General features: G+C 59.6%; 3 protein-coding genes across 6 annotated transcripts in view; 2 read left to right on the forward strand and 1 right to left on the reverse strand.

Moving 5' to 3' along the window:
* Positions 1 to 7,872, reverse strand: part of SUPT6H (SPT6 homolog, histone chaperone and transcription elongation factor) — a 30,596-nt gene extending 22,724 nt beyond the window's left edge. The window contains exons 1-4 of one of the 2 annotated variants that reach the window (XM_052803296.1): positions 7,782 to 7,872; positions 1,141 to 1,282; positions 486 to 644; positions 228 to 298 (exon numbers count right to left, since the gene is read on the reverse strand). In XM_052803296.1, the coding sequence (XP_052659256.1) occupies positions 228 to 298; positions 486 to 644; positions 1,141 to 1,249 (339 nt within the window). In that variant the 5' untranslated portion in view covers positions 1,250 to 1,282; positions 7,782 to 7,872. Of the gene's footprint in view, positions 1 to 227; positions 299 to 485; positions 645 to 1,140; positions 1,283 to 6,916; positions 6,939 to 7,781 lie in introns of those variants that run through there. The other variant, XM_052803297.1, reaches the window with a different exon arrangement.
* A 1-nt stretch (position 7,873) lies between these two features.
* On the forward strand, positions 7,874 to 9,810 carry SDF2 (stromal cell derived factor 2). Of its 2 annotated transcripts, XR_008237450.1 has the most exons (4): positions 7,874 to 8,083; positions 8,194 to 8,390; positions 8,889 to 9,436; positions 9,499 to 9,810. XR_008237450.1 is itself a non-coding variant. In XM_052803298.1 (3 exons), exons 1-3 carry the CDS (start codon positions 7,906 to 7,908, stop codon positions 9,174 to 9,176), a joined length of 663 nt encoding a protein of 220 aa, XP_052659258.1. In that variant the 5' UTR covers positions 7,874 to 7,905; the 3' UTR covers positions 9,177 to 9,810. The 2 variants fall into 2 exon arrangements, 1 of the variants encoding a protein (XP_052659258.1); XM_052803298.1 differs by having other exon boundaries at positions 8,889 to 9,810.
* Positions 9,811 to 10,002: 192 nt separating this feature from the next.
* On the forward strand, positions 10,003 to 24,260 carry BLTP2 (bridge-like lipid transfer protein family member 2). 2 transcript variants are annotated; one of them, XM_052803299.1, is made up of 39 exons: positions 10,003 to 10,152; positions 10,923 to 11,052; positions 11,324 to 11,370; positions 11,654 to 11,816; positions 11,896 to 12,014; positions 12,390 to 12,450; positions 12,660 to 12,858; positions 13,022 to 13,145; positions 13,540 to 13,664; positions 13,750 to 13,817; positions 13,912 to 14,060; positions 14,314 to 14,432; positions 14,675 to 14,838; positions 14,981 to 15,245; positions 15,366 to 15,571; positions 15,737 to 16,832; positions 17,082 to 17,273; positions 17,367 to 17,569; positions 17,649 to 17,767; positions 17,841 to 18,061; positions 18,205 to 18,395; positions 18,481 to 18,580; positions 18,654 to 18,856; positions 19,204 to 19,498; positions 19,637 to 19,794; positions 19,916 to 20,122; positions 20,239 to 20,338; positions 20,534 to 20,716; positions 21,011 to 21,132; positions 21,209 to 21,364; positions 21,447 to 21,568; positions 21,653 to 21,833; positions 21,913 to 21,999; positions 22,103 to 22,213; positions 22,301 to 22,436; positions 22,679 to 22,803; positions 23,150 to 23,251; positions 23,357 to 23,491; positions 23,704 to 24,260. In XM_052803299.1, the coding sequence occupies exons 1-39, from the start codon at positions 10,082 to 10,084 to the stop codon at positions 23,884 to 23,886; spliced, it is 6,738 nt and encodes a 2,245-aa protein (XP_052659259.1). In that variant the 5' UTR covers positions 10,003 to 10,081; the 3' UTR covers positions 23,887 to 24,260. The 2 variants fall into 2 exon arrangements, 1 of the variants encoding a protein (XP_052659259.1); XR_008237451.1 differs by lacking the exons at positions 18,654 to 18,856; positions 19,204 to 19,498; positions 19,637 to 19,794; ... (12 more) ...; positions 23,357 to 23,491; positions 23,704 to 24,260 and having other exon boundaries at positions 18,177 to 18,395.
* Positions 24,261 to 24,750: the final 490 nt, after the last annotated feature.

Genomic DNA, 24,750 nt, shown 5'->3' on the forward strand with positions numbered 1-24,750 from the left:
TACAGCAGACTTTAGGAATCGGAAGAAAGTGTTTTGCAAACTCTAGGAAGCCAGTTCCCAGTTGCCTGGGCAGGGAGAGATCCTGCTTCCTTCAAGCACTCAGTTCTCCCTTTCCAAGAGGGCAGGAGCAGATGGGAGGCACCACTCGCTCACTCCAGGCAGGAGCCCACCCTCCTTCGTGCCAAGACACACCACACCACTAACAGCAGCATGGGAACACAACTCACTCTTTTAACTTTGACGCCCAAGTTCTCTTCAATCAGGTCAAAATCATCATCTTCCAGGCGGTCATCAAAAGCTAAGAGAAGAAAGTAGAGACGAGTTACACTCTCCTTTTACTAATCTGGGAATAGACCAACCAGTGAGAAGGGTATAGCTTACCCAGCCAATGCAGACACCCAGGGCAGAGGGAGAGCTCTGCTCTCCGGCAGGGCACTGAGAGTATTACGCTGTGGCCTGCTATGAACATTCATCACAAAACTTACTGCGCTTTCTCTTTTTGTGCCCAACATCGTCCTCAGAGTCTCCAGAGTCACTAGCTTCTTCCTCCTCTTCCTCCTCCTCATCATCGTCATCGTTAATGAATCCTTTCAGGTTCCCCTGCTCATCTTGATCATCGAGATTCTCCTCCTCCTCTTCCTCATCTGGGGTGGAGAGCAGCAAGTGTTAGACATTTACTCATTGATTATCTGCTGAGACTCCTTCTCGGCTCTGTACAAACAGCATCTTCCTTCACACTGTCCACACAGAGAGTTTTAACTGAACACTTTCACTGACACAGAACCCAGCAAGCTGCTCGTGCCAGAACCCCACTTCTTGTCTTGTGGTCTCATGCTCTCTCTGCAGAGGGAACAGGTGGAGTGACCACACTGGGAGAATTCCTCTGCTTTTACTGTTTACTATCAATTTGTGTGACTGCAAGTCCCACGGGGGTGAAGTAGTGTATTTTCTATTGCCAAATATAAAAACCACCTAAGCACTCTGAGGAAGGGAAGCACTTAAACAGCTGAGATTATCAACTGCAGATGGCCATGCTATTATAGCACAGTTATTGCTCCATCTGCAGAGTCATGGGATGTAAAACAGAGCAGCAAGGCACATAGACAATTTAGCAAACTCCGAACAGACAGGCAGACTCACCATCCTCATCTTCTTCTACGAACTTCTTGGTTACTCTGGGCACAACTTCCCCATCCTGGTTGTACTCCTCCTCAGACTCCTCCGCTTCACTTTCTACAAAGTCAGACATGGCTGCAGCGTCTCACACACAGCTCCACAGGAACTGGGGAAAGAGGAGACATCCATCACATCACAAGCACTTCCCCCTACTGGGTTTTGGAGATAAGACAGCTAAGGCAAGAGGGTTTCAAATTATATATCAAGGCCCTGAATTACCCATGTCCACCTTGCCTGGACATCCCTGTCATCAGAGATTAGGCAAGCAAAGCCAGCAGCCAAGTGCTGCTAGCTCCTGTCAACCCGTGTCTCAGCAAACAGGACAGGATCTGCCACAGCAGCATTTGTTACGCAGCCGAGCTCCTGGCTGTGGCTGAAACGGCGCATGCAGCCAAAGCCCTTCATCCTGTCCATACCCTCCCACGAGGCCAGGAAAGCAACCCCATGCTGCCACCAACACTGCACAGTGTTAGGCACACAGTCCAACCAATTAGGATCTTAATATGATTAATCCTCACTCAGTTCATGAAGCCAGGGTGATCCTGAAAAGGCCCTTGACTGAGTCGCAATTGCAGGCTGTTAGCAAGACTCTGCGGAGCCCCACGGAGCAAACAGGAGAGAGCCCTGGGGAGTGCTGCAGGGTCGGGGCTGGGGGCTGCTGGCTGCCCAGCTCCACTGCCCCACACAGCCAGAGCCACGGCCGAGCCTCTGTCCAGAGATTAGGAAATAACAAGAGACTAAGAAACAGGGTACTTTCTATATCCAGAACCTTTTGTTTGACGTTTTTCCCCCAACTGGGGTTTCTGGAAGCAGTATAAATCAAGCTTGGCACAAAGAAAAAGTGTGTCCCCATAAAGACACAGCTCAAGTTCTGTCTCTCTGAGCCTTCCACTTCTTGTGGTTACAAAACTTGCTGTTGTTTTTAAAATTTTCAAAGGATTTTTTTTTTTTTAGTTCCTTTTTACATACACCAGAACAACAGAAGCTTACAAAAGTCAGCTATAGGAAAAAACAAACCGATTCCTCAAATGGCTGTGAAGATGAAAATGCCAGTCCAGGAAGAAGTACCAGCCTTTGGGAAGGCACAAAAAGCAGCTCAGAGGGGGTGTCAGATCTAAAGCCAAAACCTCCATGTTAAATTACATCTGATGTAATTTAATATACACACACACACAAAAAAAAAAAAAGGAGAAAAAGATGAGAAAAAAATTCCATATGCCAGGGAACGATACCTAAACAAACACGCTTCACAATGTTCCCATAATCATTTCCCCACTGCAAACAAAACAGCTGAAGGAAGGAAATCAGTCCCATACGGGACAACCTGATCAAGGCTTTGCCATGACGCTTCTTGTGTGCGGGACTTCTTGTTCTGCCCTGAGATCCATACATCTGGTGCACAAACACAACAACTTAGAGAAAACCAGAGACTTATTTCTCCCTTAAAGAAAAAAACCAAACAAAACACGCAAGGCCGATCTTGGATAACCTTTTAAGTCTTAAAATACTAATAGTTCCAAACGAATGTGTCGGCTGTACCTTATTAAAGAAAACCCACAACAAAGACAAGGGCAAGACCTCTGCCAGATTTCATACACAAGCAGATAGCAGCTCATACTCCTTGGCTGCAGATTACATGGCTGTGACCAACATCTATCTACGACGCTCCAGACAGGCAGAAATCGCAGCGGGCCAAGGCTACTGCTCTGCACCTGGACAGGACACAGCTGCTCTGGCTTGGTGTGCGGGCACAGGGCGATCTCCATCCTCGAGAGGACACTGTAGGAGTCGCACGCATGTATTTAAGCTTCCCTCTCAGAAATAACACTTCAGAGGGCGGTACAGATGCTAGTTAAATATGTGTTCCTGAAACAAATGCCACTGATGAATTGTGTAACTACATACAGCAGAGGAACAGGAATTATTATGTTTACCAGCCTGCGTATGAATATTATGTCAACTTCACACTTTCTCACCAATTCTTCTTCTACACATATCCATCGGGGTGTACTAACATACACAAAACTGCAGGCTAAGTGGCTTTTCCTAGAGCATTTCCAAGTCTAATTATCTCATTTCTCTCCTGTCCATGATCAACACACAAATCAAGCAAGAAAGAAAACCCCTTGTCATAGCATCACACACAATTTTACTATTCTCTGCCAGTGAAGCGTTTCACTCACACTTCCAACTTTCTTCCTCATCACTTGTTCTAGCATTTCCTAGCAATTTCAGTTCATGTCAAATCAAATTTGTCTGGACACAGGGAACAGCTAGGACTTCAGAAACCCATCTCATTTAATGATCCAGCCGAGCAGGTTCCACACAAGACAACCATCCACGAAACTGCGTGTTTTCAGCTCCAGTGAAATCCACCTCAGGACAGCAGGGATGTCATTTAGCATGGCAAATGGAAGCAAGGGTAGCTATTACCATGGAGATGTTGAATCAGATATGGACTAAAGGTGCCTCTCCCACCCTCAGCACCAGAGAGGCCTTCATTTGAAATAAAACAGGACAGGGAAGCAGGCAGAGATTGCAGACAGTGCGCATGGAGGTGCAGAGGCAGAGCTCAGACCAGTGCTGCTGCCTGGCAGGAGTCCCTCGAGCTGTCGGTCACACAGGGAAAGCCCTGCTCTAGCAACACAGCTTGTCTGGCTTGGGGAGGGTTTGAGAATCTCCAGACTGAGGAGCCTTGGGCCGGCCCAGCTGTATCATGCTACGGGCCTTTCCTCGGAGCAGCACAGCAGCATCCCTGCTCCTGTAACACTCCTGGGAGAAGGTGAGAGATTGCTGCAGCACGGGAGCAAGTACTAAATTGCACTAGAGCACCAAAAAGGCAGGCAGACTGCGCCTAATCCTGCACGCTTACCTGTACACAATCAGACAGGCTCCTATAGGTGATACATATATAGCTTCACCCCAAAGATGCCCGACAGCCACTAGACACCGACCAAGATGGACCAAAGACAACGGCAATGCAGCAAGCAGTGCTGCGACAGCAGCACGGCAGCAGGTGAGGGAAGCGTGAGTGCCTTCACATCGCGCACGGCCTCTCCCACTCGGCAGCAATGCCGGAGCAGCTCAGGGCTGAGCAACTACACAACCTCTGCTTTCTACCAGTGGCATCTGCACTTTGCTCAGCTCAAGGGCACAGTGGCAATTGTCCAGAGTCCACAGCTCCTTTTAACTGAGATGACCCTGAGAAGATAGCTCTCTTTGCTGTCAATACCGAGACTGTAGAGCTCTGATCAGGTCAGCAGGACCAGGCTGGACATCGGCTGCAGGCACTGTGGGCTGCCCCCACCCCGGTTAGGTGGGGCAGCTCCTTTAGAACAAGTGCTGGTTTGTGATGGACCTGAGAATTCTGGAAACCATACATTCAAATACTGTAAAGCCTTGGCCACACATCCAGATACCTGCTGGCTGCTTAGGACCGCAAAACATCGCAGTGCTGGAGGCAGACGCAGCTTTGTACCTCAAACACCAGCAAAATTTAACTAATTCGGTTTAGAAATAGAGATAAGCTGCAAGCACCTGCAAAATATCAGAATATGTTACGGGAAAAGCTCCTGCACCTTGCCAGTTACGGTGGCACTTTGGCAAGGCAGGGACACATCCGCATGCAGGATGGCATCAGGAACGGCAATGCCCCACAGGAGCTTCGCAGCCTGAGCAGGTGTGGGGTGAGGGAAACTAGAAGCATCTCATGCTCTCCAGGCACAGGGATGCCAACTAAGGCATGAGACCTCAGCGGTGCTCACAGAATAACCAAGGAGTGTCCTCACAGTGAGATACATTTATTATTCAGCAATCAACCTCAGGATATCAGTGTCTGCACAAAACAGCAAAAACAAGTGCTAATCTAGGCTTTACTACAGCATGGGTGCTGAAGAGAAGCAAGTCCTTGACTTCTCCCTGTCCTTCGTGGGAGAAACTACATCAAGGCCCTGACGCACACTAATTCTGGTTTTGTGGGGTTTTTGGGGGGCGGGGGAGAGGGTTTGGACAGGGATTGGTTTAACCTCTGCCATTTCATGGTTCAACTCACAGTCCACTTAAGATCATGTAGGTCCATGGAATCACATTGCCAAAGCCACCACTGAACAGTTTCACTCAGTTCTCATGTCTACACTTCGAAGAGAAAAGTTAAATTGGAGAGGATTCGGAAAGCACTGTGAGAATAAGTAGGCTGGGAAACTTCACTCAACTAAAACGTAAAGCCTAAGGAAGCCCAATCTCTTCATTTTGTCAATGAAATGCTCATTAAATTAATTTAAGTATGGCCCTAGTACATCCACAGGAATAAAAGACTGACAAGAAATGGCTCGTTAGGAAAAACCTAAACGAACTGCAAAGGTGATGCCACCATTCCACCCCCTGAAGCTCTCACAATGAAATCAATTTTGGTTTTCTTGGAAAAAAAAAAAAAGTCACAGTTGAGCCGGAACGCATTAACTTAACACTAATGACTAAGCAATGATCTCCAGGCTGCATCCCACCACAGAATTCAGACGAGATCATATTGGTATCTTTTAATTTGAAGCTTATGAGCCTAACAAAAACATCCCCGTGAAGCACTGTAAGGCATTCGCACCACAACAAACTACCCTCACGGGCACCTCGTTGGTGCTGAGCTCTTCCTCAGAGCCACTCCTTGGTACAGGCAGGGACTTCTGTAGGGCCAATCTCCCCCAGGGCCTGCCAGCCCTGATACAGCATCAGCAATATATAGTTTTGTGCTTAGCTTTTATAGCTGTTTTATAAATTTCTGAAGTCGGGACCCAAACCAGACATTCCCACCCTCCTCAGTGGTAGATGTGCGAAGGAGCACAGGGTCAAAATGACAACTGGAGACCGATGATGCTGTGACAGGGGAAGTCCAGCCAGCCAGCCACCGCAGCTCAGGAACTTCCCATACCTGCTTCGCTAGTTTTAATGCTCCCCGTTGGTCCCGTTGGTCCCACCGCCCCCGATGCTACCAGGCGGTGGAACATCCTGTAGCAGAGTGCCGCAGTTTAATAGCATGTTGTGTGAAAAAAGCACTTCCGCCTGTTTATTTTAGACCCGCTGCATTGTAATTTCCTGTAAGAAACAGTAAACTGATGTTCCCTCCTCGCTTTCTCTGACCTGCCTATGACTTCATGCACCTGCATCGTATCTCCTGTCAGCAAGCTTCTCCCCTAAGGTGAGGAAAGGAAAGCTTCACTTGCCCAGAAACCTGCTTGTCCGCACTGCTCCTGCCCCTACTTTTCCAGTGCTCCCCTTTTGAGACGGACTAACCAGAACTGCTGGCAACAGCCAGGGCACAAACTGCCAACCGTTTATGCAGCGGCATAATGATGTTTTCTGTTTTGTTCTCTGCTCCTTTAAAGTAATTCCAAAATATCCTTTTTAGGCTACGGCGGGGCGTTGAAGCGATGTTTTAAAAGAAACAATTGCTGAGACACCAACAGCTCTTTCCTGAATAGTAAAAGCTGATGTAGAGTCAATCACTGCGGTGTTTGTCACCTTCATTACACCCATTGCCATCGTATCTTGTTTACCACACTAGCGCTCAGCCACTCAGTATTATCTGGTCTCTGCAACTTCCCACAGTCCGGTTCAGCTATCCTAAATAACTTAGGATTAAATTTTCCTTCTCCACATCATCATATTAAAAAAAAAAAAAGCAGCAGAGATGGCTGTGAAACTCCACAATAACCTTACTCCACCGTGAGCACCAGTCATTCGTCCCTACCCTTTTTTGCCACCCTTTAATCAATTATTAATCCCCGAAAGGGCCTTCCCAGGCTGCTGCCCCTCGGCTTTTCACGGAAGACCTTGTCAGAAGTTTGCAAAACCAAATGCAGCACTCCGGGAATTACACCCGCGGAGCGGGAGCCGATCCGGACTGCCAGCGTACCTGAGAAACAAAGCTCAGATCCTTTCCCCCCCTCCCTCCAGGAAAACAAGCCGACGCTTTCCATATCCATCACCTCACACCTACCGGCTTTTTCTACCGTGTCAGCGATATTCCCCAGCCCCAGGCTCCGCTGCCGTCTCTGCTACGGGGGAGCCGGGTCGCTCCGGTGGGTGGGGGGGTGTGGGGGACTGCGGCACCCTCCCGTTCCCGGGGGAGCGGCCCCCCACCCCGGCCTTGGGCCCCCCCTACCAACCGCCTCACCTTCCCCCCACCCCAGCCCCGGGTGCTGCCCGTCCCAGCCCGACTCACCCCGCTGCGGCACGGCCCCCTAAACGGGGTCCTCGTCCCGGGAGGCTCCTGCTACCGCCAGCCCCACCCGCCGCCGGCAACCGGGAACGGAGGGGGCCACCGCTGCCTTCACCGCCCACCCACCTGGGCCCCGCGGCCCAGCCTCACGCCAAGCACCGGAACGTCCCTGCCGCCCTCACCGAGACCCAGGCCCGCCGGAGACGCCCAGCCCGGGAGGCCTCGTAACCGCCCCGGGCCCGTCGCGGCCCCACCGTTCCCGTGGCAACGGCCCCCCCCCCCCCCCCCCCGGCCCAGTACCAGGGCGACGCGTGCCTTACCGGCACCGCCCCCTGCCGCCGCTCGCCCCCACCCGGCCCGCCGCGGTTCCCCGTCCCACCCGGTGCGGCCTTACCCGAAGCGCCGAGGGAAAATGGAGGCCTCCGCGGCGGCGGCGGCGAGCGAGGGGGGGCGGAGCAGACGAGCGGCGACCTCCGGGCGGGCGGAGCGGCGCTACTTCCGCTTCCGCCGGCGGCGGGATGGGGACGGAGGTGGCGGGCAGGCGGGTACCGCCGGTTCTGGTGCCGGTGCTGGTGCTGGCGTTGGGCGCGGCGGTGCGCGGTGGTCCCGGGCCCGTCACCTGCGGCTCCGTGGTGAAGCTGCTCAACGTGCGGCACAATGTCCGTCTGCACTCGCACGACGTTCGCTACGGCTCCGGTAACGGAACACGTCGTGTCCCGTCCCCCCCCTTTCTCCGCCCCCGCGGGCACCGCGTCTGCCGGACCGGGCCGGGCCTGAACGCGGTTTTTTTTTTCCCCCCTCCGCAGGCAGCGGGCAGCAGTCGGTGACCGGGGTGTCGGCGGCGGATGACGGGAACAGCTACTGGCGGGTCCGGGGCCGTACGGCGGCCGTCTGCGAGCGGGGCACGCCGGTGCGCTGCGGGCAGGCCATCCGCCTCACCCACCTGGGCACCGGCCGCAACCTCCACAGCCACCGCTTTGCCTCCCCGCTCTCCGGAAACCAGGTACCCGCCTGACACCCCCGGGACACCGGCCGGACCGGGATTACCCCCCCCCCGCCTTGTCCCCCGGGCCCAGCCCCTTTTCCCGGCCCCTACCGGGTCCCCTGAGTCCCTACCGGTCCCAACCGGGTCCGCCTTGTCCCTACCGGCACTGACTTGTTCCCTGGTCCCGACCGGGACCCCCATGTCCCTACCGGTCCCACCTTGTTCCCCAGTTCAGACTGGGTCCCTCTTGTCCCCCATGTCCCTACCATCCCTGCCTTGTTCCCTGGTCCCAACTGGGTCCCTACCAGTCCCACCTTGCTTCCCCATCCCTACCGGCTCCCCCTTGTCCCCCTCAGCACCCAAGTCCCAGCAGAGCCCCAGTCCCAACCAGGTGCCTCCTCGCCCCCCAGCCCCTTCCCCTGCCTCCCCTCCTTGCCCTCTGGGCCCAGCTGAGCACCCCTGAGTTGTGTCCCCCCTTTCCTCCCAGCCCCCAAACGAGCTCTTTTTCACCCGCAGGAGGTGAGCGCGTTCGGGGAGGCCGGTGAGGGCGACTACCTGGATGACTGGACAGTGGTGTGCAGTGGGACCTACTGGGCGCGGGACGGCGAGGTGCGCTTCCAACACGCCTCCACCGATGTCTTCCTCTCGGTGACGGGGGAGCAGTACGGGCGACCCATCCATGGGCAGAAGGAGGTGCACGGCATGGCTGCCTCCAGCCAGAATAACTACTGGAGGGTGATGGAGGGCATCTTTATGCAGCCCAGTGAGGTCTTCAAAGCAGAGCGGCACCACGCTGAGTTGTGATGGACAGACAGACTGCCGCCGAGCCTCTGGGTGCTGCCCTGCGGTGTTCAGGGCTGCTCGACCTGGGGGACGGCCCCTGTCCTCACCCGGGTCTGACACACGCCAGGACGCAGAACCCCAAATCCAACACGAAGCAGATCCTGGTGTCCTGAATTTGACGTGGAGCAGATCCCGGTGCCCCAAATCTGAGACAAAGCGGATCCCAATGTCCAGACCTGACCCAAAGCAGAGCCGAACAGTTGAGATCCAACATGAAGCAGGTCCCCAAGTCCTAAATCCAACCCAAAGCAGATCCCAACATCTGAGATCCAGCACAAAGCAGGTCCCTGTGTCCCAAATCCAGCACAAAGCCGAGCCCAATGTCCAGACCTGACCCAAAACCGAACCTGACATCCAGACCTGACCCAAAGCTAAGCCCAACATCCAGACCCGACCTGGAGCAGATTCCTGAACTCCCCAACCCTCTTCGGAGGACTACCCTCCTCTGTCTGGTCCCCTCCGACCGAGGACCCCCCCCCCCGAAGGGCTGCTGTCCCCCCCGGGACCTGTGCTCCGGTCCCCGCCCCATCTGCTGTACCCCAATCCGCTCCCCGTCCCCGGCGGGAGCCTGAGGCCATAAAAGAGCTGAATCCTCCCCTGTCGTGTGGCTGGTTTGTGCGGGGGGTAGAGGGAACGAACGGGACTGGTGGCGGCGGGGGGCGGACCCGGTACATCCCCATCCCGGTGCTAACCCCGGCGGGGCGCTGCCGCTCCCGCTCACTCCGGGAAAACATCGCTCGGCCCTCGCCGCGCCGCCGGCCCCGCCCCCGCCCCGCCCCTCCCAGCGGCCACTCCGGGTGCGCGGGCGGTCGGCCCCACGGGCGGCGGCGGCGGCGGTGGGAAATATACCGGGACCGGGGGTCGCCATGCCGCCGCCGCTGCCCGCCGTGCTGCTCGGCCTCGTCGTCGTCGCGCTGCTCGCCGGGCTGCTGGCGCGGTCAGGGCCTGGGGGGGGCGGGTTTGGGGGCGTGGGGGGGCCCACGGAGCTGGTACTGGGGTGACAAGGGGTATAGGAGGGCCCGCAGGGATTTGGGGGGGGGGTGACAGGGATGGGGGGGCTCATGGGGCTGGCAGTGGGGTGGCAGGAGGTTTTGGGGGCCTGTAGGGTTTTTGGGGGGGGGTGACAGGGCTGGTTGGGGTGGTGGAAGGGGCCCACGGGGCTGCGTGGGGGCTACCAGGGGTGGGAAGGGACCCACGGGGCTGAGGGTGAGGTGTTGGGGGTCTGGGGGGAGGGCAGCAGGTGTTAAGGGGGACAAAGAGGGCTTGGGGGGGCTGTCAGGAGTTTGGGGTGACTCACACGGCTGGAGGAGAGGTGTCGGGGAGGTGGGAGCTTGCAGGGGCTTGGGGGGGGTCCTAGGGCTGGAGGGGTGGTGTGCAGGGCATGGGGGGTGCTGTGGGGGTTTGGGAGGGCTCATAGGGCTGGGTGGGAGGGTGTCAGGGGCTTGGGGGCTTACAGGAGTCCAGGGGAACCCACAGGGGTGGCATGGGTGTCGGGGAAGTGTGGGAGTGAAAGGGGGTCCTTTAGGGCTGGGGGGGGGGGGTGTGACCCTGTAGGGTCCCTGCCCCAGCTTGGGGCACCTGTGTTGGCAGGGCCAGGCCCTGGGAGCTCCCATCCAGCTGTGGGTGCTGGAGCTGGTGCTGCTGCTCAAAAGGGAAAGAGGGTTCCCAGTGGGGAAGCTGACCCTGGCCTTCCTCCTGTCCCCACAGGTGGCTGGCATGTCGCCTGGCTGTCACCTGGTGCCGGCAGAAGCTTCATGCGGAGCTGAAGATTGGGTCCTTCGGCTTCTTCTGGGCCCAGAACATCAGCCTGAAGTTCCAGCAGGAGCAGCAGACTGTGGTGGGTTCCCGGGCGAGGGGCAGTCACCAGCAGATGAGGGCACGCGGGATGGCTGCGGTTACTTCCAGGCTGGCAGCAAATCCCTGCAGCCAAGCTGCTGTTGCACAGCTCCATAGCTGGTGCCAGGCCCTTCCTCCCATGGCCAAACTTGGGGTTTTTGGCTGCTCCCTGCATGATGCCAGGCATTGGGAGCGGAGTGGGAATGTAGGGATGAGCATCACAAGGCAGAGCCAGGTTGTTTCTTCTCTGACCTACCTGTGCGTCCTTGCAGGAGATCGACAACGTCTGGATCTCCAGTAAACTGAGCCGGGAGCTGCCGTACGTACCCCCACCCCAGCTCCCTCCCTGCTCTCTTGGGGGGTCTGGCTCATCCCTGGCCCCACTGACTGCGGTTCTGCTGCCTTTACACCTTTCTGCAGTCCCTATTTCCCCGTGGTCTGCTCTGTGTGGGAGCGAATCACTCTTCTTTGAGGTGGCAGTGTCTTGTGGATGCCCTTGTGCTGGTCCTGCACATCCCCAGGGTGGGGGGCATCCCTGGCGATGGGGCCGGGTGTGCCATGTGTGAGCTCTTGTAAGAGTTGCCCATGCTGTTCTTCCGCAGGCGCTACTTTGAGCTGTGTTTTGGCGAGGTGCGAATCCGCACAGATCTCCAGAAGGGCCGTGGGTTCCAGCCGTCAGTCCTGGAGGCTCCCAGGGAAGCTGATGGAGATGAAAGCAGAGCAGACCTGACTCTTAAACCCTCCCTGCTGAGGCTCCTTAGCCAGGTGAGACACTGGCTCGGTGAGAGGCTGTTGTGGGCTGTGCTGCTCTTGGACATCCCTCACATCAGCACCTTCCCCCCAGCTCTTTTCCATCCACATGGACTCCATCAACATCATGGTTCTGCATGTGGCCACCTCAGAGTCTCTCTGGCACATCCAGGCCAGCAAGACACGTCTCCTCCTGAATGGTGACGGGAAGAGGTAACGCTGTGTTCGTGCCCCGCTCTGCTTCCCTAGCCTGGCCCTGGGTCTCAGGGGGTAGGGAGGCTCTTCCGACCCCAGTCTGGTGTCTTGCCTCTCTCTGTCCTGCTCAGCAGCATCTCGTGTCACCTGTGATGTGACACATTAACCTCCTCCGAGGCTGGCCTGGTCCCTCTTCCCTTCATGAGAAGCTCAAGTTGTGTGTTCTCCAAATTATGAGTTGCTGCGCTGTGCACAGAGTTAGGGTGTGCTCTGCTTTTGGGAGGACTTGGAGCAGGGACTTGGAGTCCCTGTGTCCCACAGAAAAGAGAAGGCAGGGGCTTGGTTCACAGGCAGCAGGACCCGCATCCTCCATCTGTTCTCTGCTCTCCCCAGCCTGACCTGTGAGGTGAGCCTGACAAAGGTGAACAGCAAAGTCCTCCGGAGCAGCCAGCTGGTGAGTGCTGGGAAAGGGAGAAATTCAACATTTCGAGCCTGGGCACTGGCTCTCTGGGACACCCTGAGGACCTGTTCCAGCATGTCCCTGAGGCTGGGCAATGCTGCAACGCTCTGGGCTCCTTGCTGTGCCCAGTGCTTCACCTGCAGCGTCCACCGGCAGGGAGTTGGGTGACTCTTCGTGCACTCCTTGCCTGTGTCCCTGTACAGGATGACACCTGCCTGGCAGAGCTGGCCCTGGCGCTCTCCCTCTCACTGGAGATCAGCAGCAAGCGGCGGCTGGTGGGCGTCAGGCTGCGCGTCCGGACCCTGCAGGCAGAGCTACACGAAGGGCTCTTCTGCAGCCCGCTGCTGCACCGCATCACTGCCAGGGCCCAGCGCAGCAGCGTGGGGGAACGGCCCAGCGCAGGTCAGGGACGGGGACAGGGACAAGCTCTGGGCAGGGCAGGGGCTGGCAGCCCCCATGCTTACCCTGGAGCCAGAGTGATTTTGCTGTGCCGTCGCTCCCTCCTGCTGCAGGGTGTGGGGGTTTGGGCAAGAGCCTTCCCGTGATTCTGTGTGTCCCTCTCCAGGCTCGGGAGAGCCCCTGAAGTCCCTGTCTCTGCTGAGCAGGGACACACTGCAGCTCATCCCCAGGAGGGTGGAGGTGAAGCTGGAGAGCACCAGCATGGTGCTGTCTATGAACAGCCAGAAGAGGTAAGGAGGCAGGTGGAGGGGGAGGCCATCCTAGCCCCGGTTAGCGCTGGGGACATAGACCTATGGACAGCTGCACCATTCCCTGCTCATCCCCTGCTCGTCCCCTGCTCTGCCAGACTGCAGAGAGCAAGTCCTAGAGCCCACCCTGGTGGGAAGGACTGAGCTTGGCCTGGGGCTGGGCTCTTGGGGAAGGAGGAAGGCACATTAGCTGGTTCTCCAGTAGGACAGCCTGATGGGTTCCTCTGCTGATGAGAGCACTGGGCTGGGCTGTAGCTGGGCACTGGCTGCTGTCTTTTTCTGTGCCAGCATGCTGGTCAGCTGGGAATGAGAGACGGGGAGATGGAGGACATGACGGTTCAGTTCCCTTCTGGCAGTGACTCCCTGCTTCTTACAGGCACCTCACCTGGAGCCTGAAGCTGCTGCAGTTTCTATATCAGCGTGAAGAGGAGCAGATCCCGCTGCGCAACTTCACGCCCACCTCAGACCTGGACCAAATGAGTGTAGACCTCCAGCTGGAGGGCAAGTAGCCAGGAGGGCACCTGCGGGACAGGGCTGCTGTCGCTGCCCTCTGCCACCTCTCACTTCTGCTCCTTTCTCTCCCCAGACGGCCTTCTCCTGTCCCAGAGCCGCCAGCGCATCGTGTGCCTCAACTCCCTGAAGACCAGTGTGCAGGTGAGTGAGTGCTGGGCATGCTCCTGTCCCCTGGGGGTGGCTGGTTCGGCTCCTGGCATGAGTTTTTTGCCACCGGGCCCTCTCCCTTCTCTAGGTCACAGCCATTGACCTCTCAGCTGCTGTGCTGCTCAACACCTGCATCATCCACTACCGTCACCAAGAGTTTTCACACTGGCTGGGCCTGTTGGCACAGGAATACAGGTGCCGGGCGGTGCCTGTCCCCAGCGAAGGGCACAAGGGAAGGTAAACTCAGCCTCAGGGCAGCTGCTGGTATCACAGCTTGTTTCCTCTCACCTGCTATGCTCTGGCAGGGTGCCCACGCACCCAGCACCTTCTCTGCCCTGTGCGTGGCCTGTGGGATGGGGAGGCTGGTATGAAGGGTGGCAGGCGGTCGGGGGGGCCGCTGTGGAGAGGACGTCCCTCTGGGCCTGCTCCCTGCCAGGCTCTGGGGCACGCAGTGCCCCCGTAACAGCCCATCCCTGCTTGCCCTGTGCAGGAGTTATCCCCAAATCATAGCGCCCATCATCCTGTGTGCCTCGCTGTCCAATGTCAATGTGTCAGTGCAGCTGGGGGACACGCCACCCTTCGCCTTGGGCTTCAACTCCATCTCTGCAGGTACGGGCTGGCAGCTGGCACCAGGGTGGCTGCTGGGCTCTTCTTGGGGCTTGGTGGCTCTGCCAGAGAGGCACCAGGACGAAAATGGGGAGGGCCATGCTATCTCTGTGCTTGCCCGTGTCTGTGTCTGGCCAGGGGCTGTGGACTCCTGCCTGGTTGTGTCTGGGTTGCCCCTGTTCGGGGGCAGCTGAGCAGGCAGCAGCGAGCCCTGCCTGCACTCACCCCCTCCTCTCTGCCTGCAGACTACCAGCACCTGCGGCCGCAGAGCGTGCACCAGCGAGCGGTGCTGGCCGTGGACCACCTCTGCTGGCGCGTGGGCAACGACTCACACATCCAGCGTGCCCCACATCCCCCCAACATGCATGTGTGGGGAGAAGCCCTCATCCTCGACTCCTTCAACCTGCAGGTGAGGGGCGAGCTGAGGGGGCGAGGGGTGGCTCTTGGAAGGGGGGATTGCCTGTTTGCAACTCCATGTGGGTGGCATGGGGACACATGGTGGCATGGGGACATCCTGCAGCCTGAGAGTGATCGTCCTGTTTGTCCTGCAGGGCAGCTACAACCAGCCCCTGGGCATGTCCAGCGCCCAGTCGGACACGCTTTTCCTGGACTGCACTATCCGGGGGTTGCAAGTGGAGTCGTCGGACACCTGCACAGAGTGCCTGGCTAGGGTCCTGCCCCTGTTCTGCCCAAGGCCCAGTGGAGCTGGGCTTGCCAAGCAGCCGCCCTCTGCCTCAGCTGAGCCCTGGGGGCTGCTCTGGAAGGTGGATCTGAAGGTGGAGGACGTGAACCTTTTCACACTCTCAGCTCTGGTGGGTAAGTAGCATCCAGACTGATCCCGGATGGCTGTCCTGGAACAGCCCCGCGGTCAGAGGAACGTGGCATGTTGTGGTGTGCCTCCTCCGTGCCTCCAGCACTGACGTGCCATCTCTCTAGGTGCCCTGGAGCTGCGGCTGGACACGTTGACCATCCTGGGGAGTGCCGAGAGCTGCACGGTCAGCATCCAAGGCATGGTGCTGGCCTTGGTGAAGAGCATCACGGAGAAGATGCAGCCGTGCTGCAAAGCTCCTGCCATCCCCAATCCGGTGGCCAACCTCTCCATGCTCTCTGTCACCTACCACAGCAGCATCCGCTCCCTGGAGGTTGGTTTGGGTGTCAGGTCTCTGCTTTATCCTGTACTGGTGGGACTGGGATGGATGGGGCAGGGGGAGGATTGGCTGGCACCGAAAGGTGCTGGAGAGGAGAATGGGGCTGGGCTCTGCTGGACCCGGCGGTGACTTGGTGCCTGCTTGCTCTCTCCGGTGTAGGTGCAGTGCGGCGAGGGGCTGGCGGTGCTGTGGAGCCCACCCGACCACATGCACTTGTACCATCACACCCTGGCCACCCTGCAGTGCCAGGAAGCCTTGCGGAGCGCCCTCGGCCACGGGATGCCTCATTCCCCGCTCCCAGAGAGCCCAGCGTCCCACCCAGTCACCCCTACTGAGACACCAGGGCCCCTCCAGCCAGATGGGACCTCCCCCAAAAGACTCCTGTCCCTGTCACTGGAGCTGAGCTCTGCCAAGCTCACAGCCTTTGTCTCTGAGGCCAACTACATCAGCCTGGCTGCCGAACGGACCTCCGTGAGCTGGCACGGCGGTGCCCTGCACGGCTACTGCCCCGAGCTGGCCGCTGGCTTTGACGGACACAGCATCTTCAGCTTCAAGGAGGTGGAGGTGAACCTGCTGCCAGAACTGGAGGAGGTCATCTTGCACCGCTGCGCCTTCCCCACCCTGCGCACCCTCCGCAACCGCGGCTGGGCCTTCTCCTTTGCCAGCGTGACCATCGAGTTCCCCTACCAGTACGACTTCTCCCGCACGCTGGACGCTGCTGTGGGCGTGCAGAAGTGGCTGAAAGGCCTGCATCGGCACGGCCGCCCTGCCAGCACGGCGCTGCCCCCTGACCTCCTGCTCAAAGTGACGCACTTCTCCTGGGTCTTCCTGGATGACGTCTTTGAGGTCAAGTTACGAGACAACTACGAGCTGATGAAGGACGAGAGCAAGGAGAGTGCCAAGCGGTTGCAGCTGCTGGACACCAAGGTGGCTGCGCTGCGCAAGCAGCACGGCGAGCTGCTGCCTGCCCGTAAGATCGAGGAGCTCTATGCCTCGCTGGAGAAGAAGAACATCGAGATCTACATCCAGCGCTCGCGGCGCCTCTATGCCAACACACCCATGCGGAGGGCCCTCCTCACCTGGACCCTGGCCCACTTGGAGCTGGTGGCCATGGCTGATGAGTCCTTCCACGGCACGGAGCGTGTGTTGGAACAGATGAGGGACCTGGACGGCGTCAGCCCGTTCCCCCCTGAGGGTCTGGAGATGGTCACCCAGTGGTGCCGCATGATGAAGGGCAGAGTTGGCAGCTTCTTCGGTGAGTTGCTTTGCGTGAGGGTGGCATTGGAGGACAGCATGGTGGCTGCGTGGCCTGGGGTCCCAGGACAGGCACCTGCTGGCACCACGTGATGTGTAACCAAACAGGGGCGATGATTTTTGGAGGTTCAAGGGAGTGGGAAGGGAGCCGAGATAGGACAGGACAGCGGCTCCTGCCATGGCCCAGAGTAGGGGACTGGGGCAGCGTCCCTTCACTGCCCCATCTCTCAGCCCATCCTCTGCCCTGCAGTGCGGATCCGTGACTACCCTCGCTACCTCTTTGAGATCCGGAACTGGCAGCTCTCCGGCCGGCTGATCGGAGCCGAGCAGTGTGGCCAGGCCTGCTCCCGGCGCCGCCAGGTCCTGAAGCTGGGACTGCCCTGGGGAGATGCGTCAGTGGAGAGGAACATGCCACCCTTGAAGTTCTACCACGACTTCCACTGTAAGAGCTGGAGGGACAGGGGGGCTCTGTGCCGCGGTGGGGACAGGGCTGCATGGGACATGCAAAGGGCTGAGCCAACCTTTATGTCCCCAGCTGAGATCTCCCAGTACACCATCGTCTGGGGGCCCTGCTGGGACCCGGCCTGGACCCTGATCGGCCAGTGCGTGGATCTCCTCACCAAGCCCTCAGAGGACCCCAGCGCCCCATTGCCCTGGTGGGACAAGAGCCGCCTTCTCTTCCACGGGGACTGGCACATGGACATTGAACAGGCCAACCTGCACCAGCTGGCCACCGAGGTGGGTACTGCCGGGGTAGGGAGCAGAGCGTGGCCTGGGCTCGGCTCACACCTGCCTCTCCCCACGCTTGTCCTTGCAGGACCCCTACAACACCACGGAGAACATGCACTGGGAATGGAGCCACCTCTCCTTCCACTGGAAGCCTGGGCAGTTCGTCTTCAAGGGCAACCTGGACATCAACGTCCGGACAGCCTCCAAGTGAGCGTGGGCCCAGGAGTGCAGGGGCTGCCACCAGTGCTGGGGGATAACTGGGTTCTCTTTCCCCGTTCAGGTATGACGACTGCTGCTTCCTGCACCTGCCCGATCTCTGCATGACGCTGGACCTGCAGTGGCTGTGCCACGGGAACCCCCATGACCACCACGGCGTGGTGCTGCGCTCCCCCGAGTTCCTGCCCGAGGTGCCGGTGGGGCAGCAGTACGACTCCTACCGTGCCTTCCGCTCCGAGAACCTCAACCTCTCCATCCGGATGGACCTGACACGGCCCAGTGAGGGTGGGTGATGGCGCCCCGGGGATCCCTTGGGGCCGAGGGGGATGGGGCGAGGCATGCTGGTTTTAGCGATCCTTATCAGTCCTGGGTTGGGTGCTGCTGTGTCCCTGCCTCGCAGTGCTGGCTGACGGCGGGTGTATTCTCAGAGCACTCCCAGCCCCGGATCCTGCTCTACAGCAGCACCCTCCGCTGGATGCAGAACTTTTGGGCCACGTGGACCAGCGTGACGCGCCCCATCTGTCGCGGGAAGCTCTTCAACAACATGAAACCCAGTAAGAAGAAGCTGGGGCAGCATTACAAGCAGTTGTCTTATACCGCGCTCTTCCCCCGGCTGCAGGCAAGTCCTGGGGGTGGGGGTCCGGTGTTACCTCCCCGCTCTGCCTGCGCTGGGCTCTCAGCCCCTGCTCTCTGCTCCCTCGCAGGTGCATTACTGGGCCTCCTTTGCCCAACAGCGGGGGATCCAGGTGGAGTGCTGCCAGGGGCACATCTTCACTCGCGGCACCCAGCGGCTTATCCCCCAAGGTGAGTGGGGGCCCTGCCGGCAGCACTTCCAGGCAGGGCAGGGCCCCAGCTGACCCCTCTCCCTGTCCCCCAGCCGGCACAGTGATGCGACGCCTCATTTCGGAGTGGAGCATCACACAGATGGTGAGCGACCTGAGCCAGGTCACCGTGCACCTCATGGCCTCCACTTGTGACGAGAATGCTGACCACCGGCTCGACACCCTGGTGAAGAAAACCCATCTGTTGAGCCTGTCTTCCCTCACCTACCAGCGGCACAGCAACCGCACGGCTGAGGAGGTACCGCTGCAAAGACATACGGCATGCAGCCTGTGCTGGCCTGACGGCATCCCTCTGGGACAAGGGGACCTTGGTCTTTGGGTGCAATGGGGGAGGGATTTGGCTGGAGAGGAGACAGACCTGCAAGGCCTCTGATCTCCCCAGCGCCTGGCCAAAGGGATGCCTTGTTCCAGCCACAGCATCCCTGGTATGGGTCCGTGCTGAGGGCTCTGGGGTGGTCCCCTGGGCTCTGGTCCCCATGCTCTGCCTGCAGGGACCGGCAGGGCTCCCAGCCCCAGTGTGTGAAGCCCATGGGCAGGGGCTGGGAGTGGCTTTGCCATGCTGAGGTTCTGACCCTCTGTGCCCAGGAGCTGCCCCTGCGGGATGGGGACGATGGTTTCCACACGCACCAGCTGCACTTGGTGGACCTGCGGGCGTCCTGGACCACCACCAACCGGGACATCGCCTTCGGCCTCTACGACGGCTACAAGAAAGCGGCTGTGCTCAAGCGCAACCTCTCCACCGAGGCCCTGAAGGGGCTGAAGATCGACACGCAGCTGCAAGCCAAGAAGCTGAAGCGGGGCCCGCTCTCTGCTCACTCCGTCCCTGCCAGAGTGACTGCTCCCATCACCAGCGGCCGTCCTGAGAGAGCCTCCTCAGGGGGTGAGCATGGCAGGGAGGGGAGCAAGGGGAAACCCACAGCCAGCAGTGTGCATGCTAGCCCAAAGCCATGCCTGCCTTCACCCTGTCACCCCCAGCCAGCCCCCCGTAGCCTTGCACTGACCCTTTCTCCTCCCCCAGGGGCCTACATGCTGCAGAAGCTCATTGAGGAGACGGACAAGTTCGTGGTCTTCACGGAGGAGGAGTCGGGGGCTAGCGAGCAGCTGTGCGGCATTGCCGCTTGCCAAACCGATGACATCTACAACCGCAACTGCCTCATTGAACTGGTCAACTGCCAGGTACCTGCCCTTGGCCAGCCTGCCTGTCCCCACGCTCTCCGCTCCCCATGGCCTTGCTGTTAGAGAGGCTGTGCCTGCCCCAGAACGGCTCATCTGACCCCCAGGGTCTCTCCCCCTGCAGATGGTGCTGCGCGGTGCGGAGACAGAGGGCTGCGTGATCGTGTCCGCTGCGAAGGCCCAGCTGCTGCAGTGCCAGCACCACCCTGCCTGGTACGGGGACACGCTGAAGCAGAAGACGTCCTGGACCTGCTTGCTGGACGGCATGCAGTACTTCGCCACGACGGAGAGCAGCCCCACCGAGAGGGAGCATGGGCAGCTCTGGCTGGAGGTGAGCGGCTGGGGGGCTGTGATGCGTGAGCTGTGTGGGGGGCAGGCAGTGCTGTCAGTGCCCTGGCCAAGGCAGGGAGAGCAGGGACAGCCAGTGGTGCCTTCTTGCCTCCCCAGGTGAAAAATATTGAGGAGCATCGGCAACGGAGCCTGGATTCAGTGCAGGAGCTGATGGAGAGCGGGCAGGCGGTGGGGGGCATGGTCAGCACCACCACAGGTACTGCCCGCAGAGCTGGCTGCTGCGCCTACCCCAATCCCACTTGCGTGTGACCCCAAGGCTGGTGAAGCTGAGAGCGCCTGGCCTGTCGCCGGATGGCTCCAGGAGCTGGCTGATGCTCTGAGCCCTGTGCTGTAAGGTTCCCAATGTGCTGGGCCATGGCCCTCTGACCGTGGTCTCCCTCCCTGTCCCCAGACTGGAACCAGCCCTCAGAAGCCCAGCAGACCCAGCAGGTGCAGAGGATCATCTCTCGCTGCAGCTGCCGCATGTACTATATCAGCTACAGCCATGACATTGACCCCGAGCTGGCCACGCAGATAAAGCCCCCCGAGACTCCCGCCAACCAGGAGAAGGAGGATCTGCTGAAGAAGCAGGAGGGTGGGTGCATCCAGGCAGTGTGTCTCAGGGGGGCAGAGCTCTGGGTTGACCCACAGGTGCCGGGTAAGCTCAAGGATGGTCTGTCTTGGCCCTGCTGAGATCAGAGGGGTGCCTACAGCAGGGGTCCCCAGCCACATGGCAGTGCACCAAATGATGCTGGACATGCTGTGCCTGCTGGAGCCAGCGTAACCACCTTGGCTTATTCCCCATCCCTCTCCATCTCCGGCTGGCCCCCACACGCATCCCATTTCTGGCCATGTTGAGGCCCAACTTGCCCTTTGTGTGTCCCTACAGGAGCTGTGGATACGTTCACACTGATCCACCACGACCTGGAGATCTCCACCAACCCTGCACAGTATGCCATGATCCTTGACATAGTCAACAACTTGCTGCTGCACGTGGAGCCCAAACGCAAGGTACTGGCAAGGCTTCAGGTCACCGTGTCGCTTGCTGCACCTAGGGCACCTAACCTTCCCCTATCCCCATGTCCAGGAGCACAGCGAGAAGAAACAGCGGGTGCGCTTCCAGCTGGAAATCTCCAGCAATCCTGAGGAGCAGCGCAGCAGTATCCTACACCTGCAAGAGGCTGTGAGGCAGCACGTCGCCCAGATCCGGCAGCTGGAGAAGCAGATGTACTCCAATGTGAAGGTTAGCCCTCTTCCAGGGAGGGCTTGGCTCCCTGGGGTCCCTGCTCTGGGGCAGAGGGTGCTGAGGATTGTCTGTCCTTCAGTCCCTGCAGGACGACAGCAAAAACGAGAGCCTGCTCGACCTCAACCACAGGCTGCAGCAGCAGCTGAGCCAGGAGAAAGCTGACCTGCAGCTAGAGAGTGAGGAGCTGAACATACTGATCAGGTAGGGACCATCTCTGACTTCCCCAGCGTTGTGTCCCCCTTACTCCAGGGCTCCCACATCCCAGCGCTCCCCTCTCTGCTGCAGGTGCTTCAAGGACTTCCAGCTGCAGCGAGCCAACAAGATGGAGCTGCGAAAGCAGCCGGAGGACGTAAGCGTGGCACGGCGGACTGAGTTCTACTTCGCCCAGGCACGTTGGCGCTTGACTGAGGAGGACGGGCAGCTGGGCATAGCCGAGCTGGAGCTCCAGCGCTTCCTCTACAGCAAGGTACCGAGCCAGCCCGTGGCACCCACAGCCCCCAAGCCAGGGCCCGGGACCTGCGGGGCTGATGGGTCTGTGTGCGCAGGTCAACAAGTCTGATGACACGGCTGAGCATCTGCTGGAACTGGGTTGGGTCACGATGAACAACCTCCTGCCCAACGCTGTGTACAAGGCAAGCGGCAGCCTCCGGGAGCAGCCCTGCACCCTGGGGACCCATGGGTGGCCTGGCCAGGGTGGCCTATCCTCACCCCAGCCACCCGTCCTCTTCCCTGCAGGTGGTGCTGCGTCCCCAGAGCTCCTGCCAGTCCGGACGGCAGCTGGCACTGAGGATTTTCAGCAAGGTCCGGCCACCCGTGGGAGGCATCTCCATCAAGGAGCACTTCGAGGTGCCAGCACCAGGCCGGGAGGTGGCAGGGTCCCCCGTGGGGCACAGGCAGCCTGTGCCTGGCTTTGACGTGCCTCTCTCCCTGCAGGTGAACGTGGTGCCCCTCACGATCCAGCTCACCCATCAGTTCTTCCACAGGATGATGGGTTTCTTCTTCCCCGGCCGCAATGTGGAGGAGGAGGAGGTGGGGGATGAGGAAGATAAGTCCAAGCTGGTGACGACAGGTGAGAGGCTTATGGTCACCCTGCTCCCTGGCACCCGAGCCATGTCCTTGAGTGGCTCTGGCTGTGTGTCCAAGATATGTTTGTGGGCAGCTGCTGGTGGACCACACATCGAGGAACAGGGACTTGTGGTCTCCCTTGTGGGCAGGGAGCCAGTGGGGAGAGCAGCGAAGCTGGGAGGAGTCTGGGTCATGGCTAACCCCCAGCCAGACACCAGCCACCGCCTCCCACCCTGTTTGTCCCAGGGATCCCCGTGGTGAAGCCACGGCAGCTGATCGTGGCTGATGACTCGCTGGGCCCAGGGAAGGGGGTCGCTCAGGGACTGAATCGGACGTCAGGGGTCAGAAGATCATTCCGAAAAGCACCCGAGGTACCTGACGCTGCTGCCTTGAGGGGGGAATCGGGGACAGTCCTGCCGTGCAGCCAGTCTGTTTTCCCTCGGCCGCAGGGCTGGGCAGCCATGTCCTACCCCGCTTGCCTGCCCGTTTTCTCCTGCTCCCTCCCACCGTGAGGATTTGCATCCTTTACAACCAAGCACCTGCACACTTGATGTGATCCCTGCAGCATCTCATTTTCCTAACACCATGCCAGAGCAGCTCTTGCCTCTCCCCGGTGAAGCAATGCCATGGCCTAGTGCCCAGCTGTCTCTTCCCCGCTGGTTCCTGGCTGTGTCCCTTCTCCTTCCCTTCTGCTCATGGCTCCTGCTCTGTCCCCAGCATCCCGTGGATGACATCGACAAGATGAAGGAGCGCGCGGCCATGAACAATTCCTTCATCTACATCAAGATCCCGCAGGTGCCACTCTGCGTCAGCTACAAGGTGCGGGGCCAGGGGGACGGGGCGTGCTGGGGAGGGGGCACAGCCCCTCCGGCTGGGGGGGCCCTGGGGCATCGTTCCACCCTGCCTGACACCCCTGTCACCCAGGGCGAGAAGAACAGCGTGGACTGGGGCGACCTGAACCTGGTGCTGCCGTGCCTGGAGTACCACAACAACACGTGGACGTGGCTGGACTTCGCCATGGCGGTGAAGAGGGACAGCCGCAAAGCCTTGGTGGCGCAGGTATGTGGGACCCCATCCCGCGGTGCCTCCTACCTGCTCGCAGGGAGGCTGCCGGAGCCATTCTGCCCAGGACATGGGTGGAAACCCCACGGTGGGTGGCACGTTCTCCAGAGCGGGAAGCAGCCGCGCTGGCTCAGCAGCTCAGGCTTTCACCCGTGCCGAGGAGCCTGGGTGCGGCCCTGGGGTGCTGAACCCCCTAAATCCTGGGGCAGGTGATCAAAGAGAAGCTACGCCTGAAGCCAGCGGCGGGCGCGGAAACGCGAGGGAAGCTGGAGAACAAATCAGATGGGACCATCCAGCAGCAGGAGGAGGACGAGAAGGCGCGTCTGCTCATCGGGCTGAGCGTGGGCGAGAAGAACCCCAGCAAGAAGTCGATCTTCGGCAGGCGCAAATGATGGCAGCACCCGGCAGGCCGGGAAGGGACTGGGGTGTCCCGCGCTCCCCCCTCTGGAGGGGCACCCCTATGGCAGGGGGGGCCCACGCTGCTGGGAGCGGCGATGCCCAAGGCGGGGGTTAGCCACACGCAGGCCCTCGGCAGCCCTGTCGCTGCGGGGCAGGGGCGCAGCAGCACGGGGATGTGGGGCGCAGCGTGCTCCGGGGCCGCTTCGTGGGGCGCAGACCCCCGTGCCAAGGGCTCCCGCGAGCTTCCCCTCTCCCTGCTGTGCGGGTGCTGGGCCCAGCCCGTGGGCCTGGTGAAGCAGCAGGATCGCTCCAGGCTGGGAGAAAGGGGAACTGGAGAGAGTTTAAATAAAGAATTTTTAATTTGGAAGAGTCTTGGGCCAGTGGCTCGTTACTCGCCTCCCCGTTCATGCCGCAGTGCCAGGCTCAGCGCCGTCACCGCCCTCTCAGCTCGGCAGCACCCCACCTGCTATGGCTTCACCCCCTGCCCTTCCCGGGGGGTTGCTCGGGACACCCGCTTTTGGGGGCTCAGGGGTCCCTTGCAGCACTTGCATCGCCCCGGGCTCGTCCCTCTCCCATCTCCTCTGTGACCCCCGTCGGTGCTCGGGGCTCGGTGGGGGCTGCAGGTACCCCACCGGCTGCCCCAGGGCGGGGGGGCTGCTGCAAAAGTGGGGTGCAAGGGGAGAATGAGTGGTTGAAGGGGGAACCCCAAAGTGTGCAAAGGGGGGGTCCCGGAGGGTGTGCCCTGCCCAGAAGCAGGGGGGGGGATCAGTCACGGGTGGGGTGCGCACCCGCTGCAAGGGGGAGCCCCCGGTGCAGAAGCTTGTCCCGGGGTGCGCTCCCGGTGCAAGGGGGCAGCC

The sequence above is a fragment of the Harpia harpyja genome, chromosome 12, assembly GCF_026419915.1.
Source record: "Harpia harpyja isolate bHarHar1 chromosome 12, bHarHar1 primary haplotype, whole genome shotgun sequence".
In the NCBI taxonomy this organism is placed as follows: Eukaryota; Metazoa; Chordata; class Aves; order Accipitriformes; family Accipitridae; genus Harpia; species Harpia harpyja.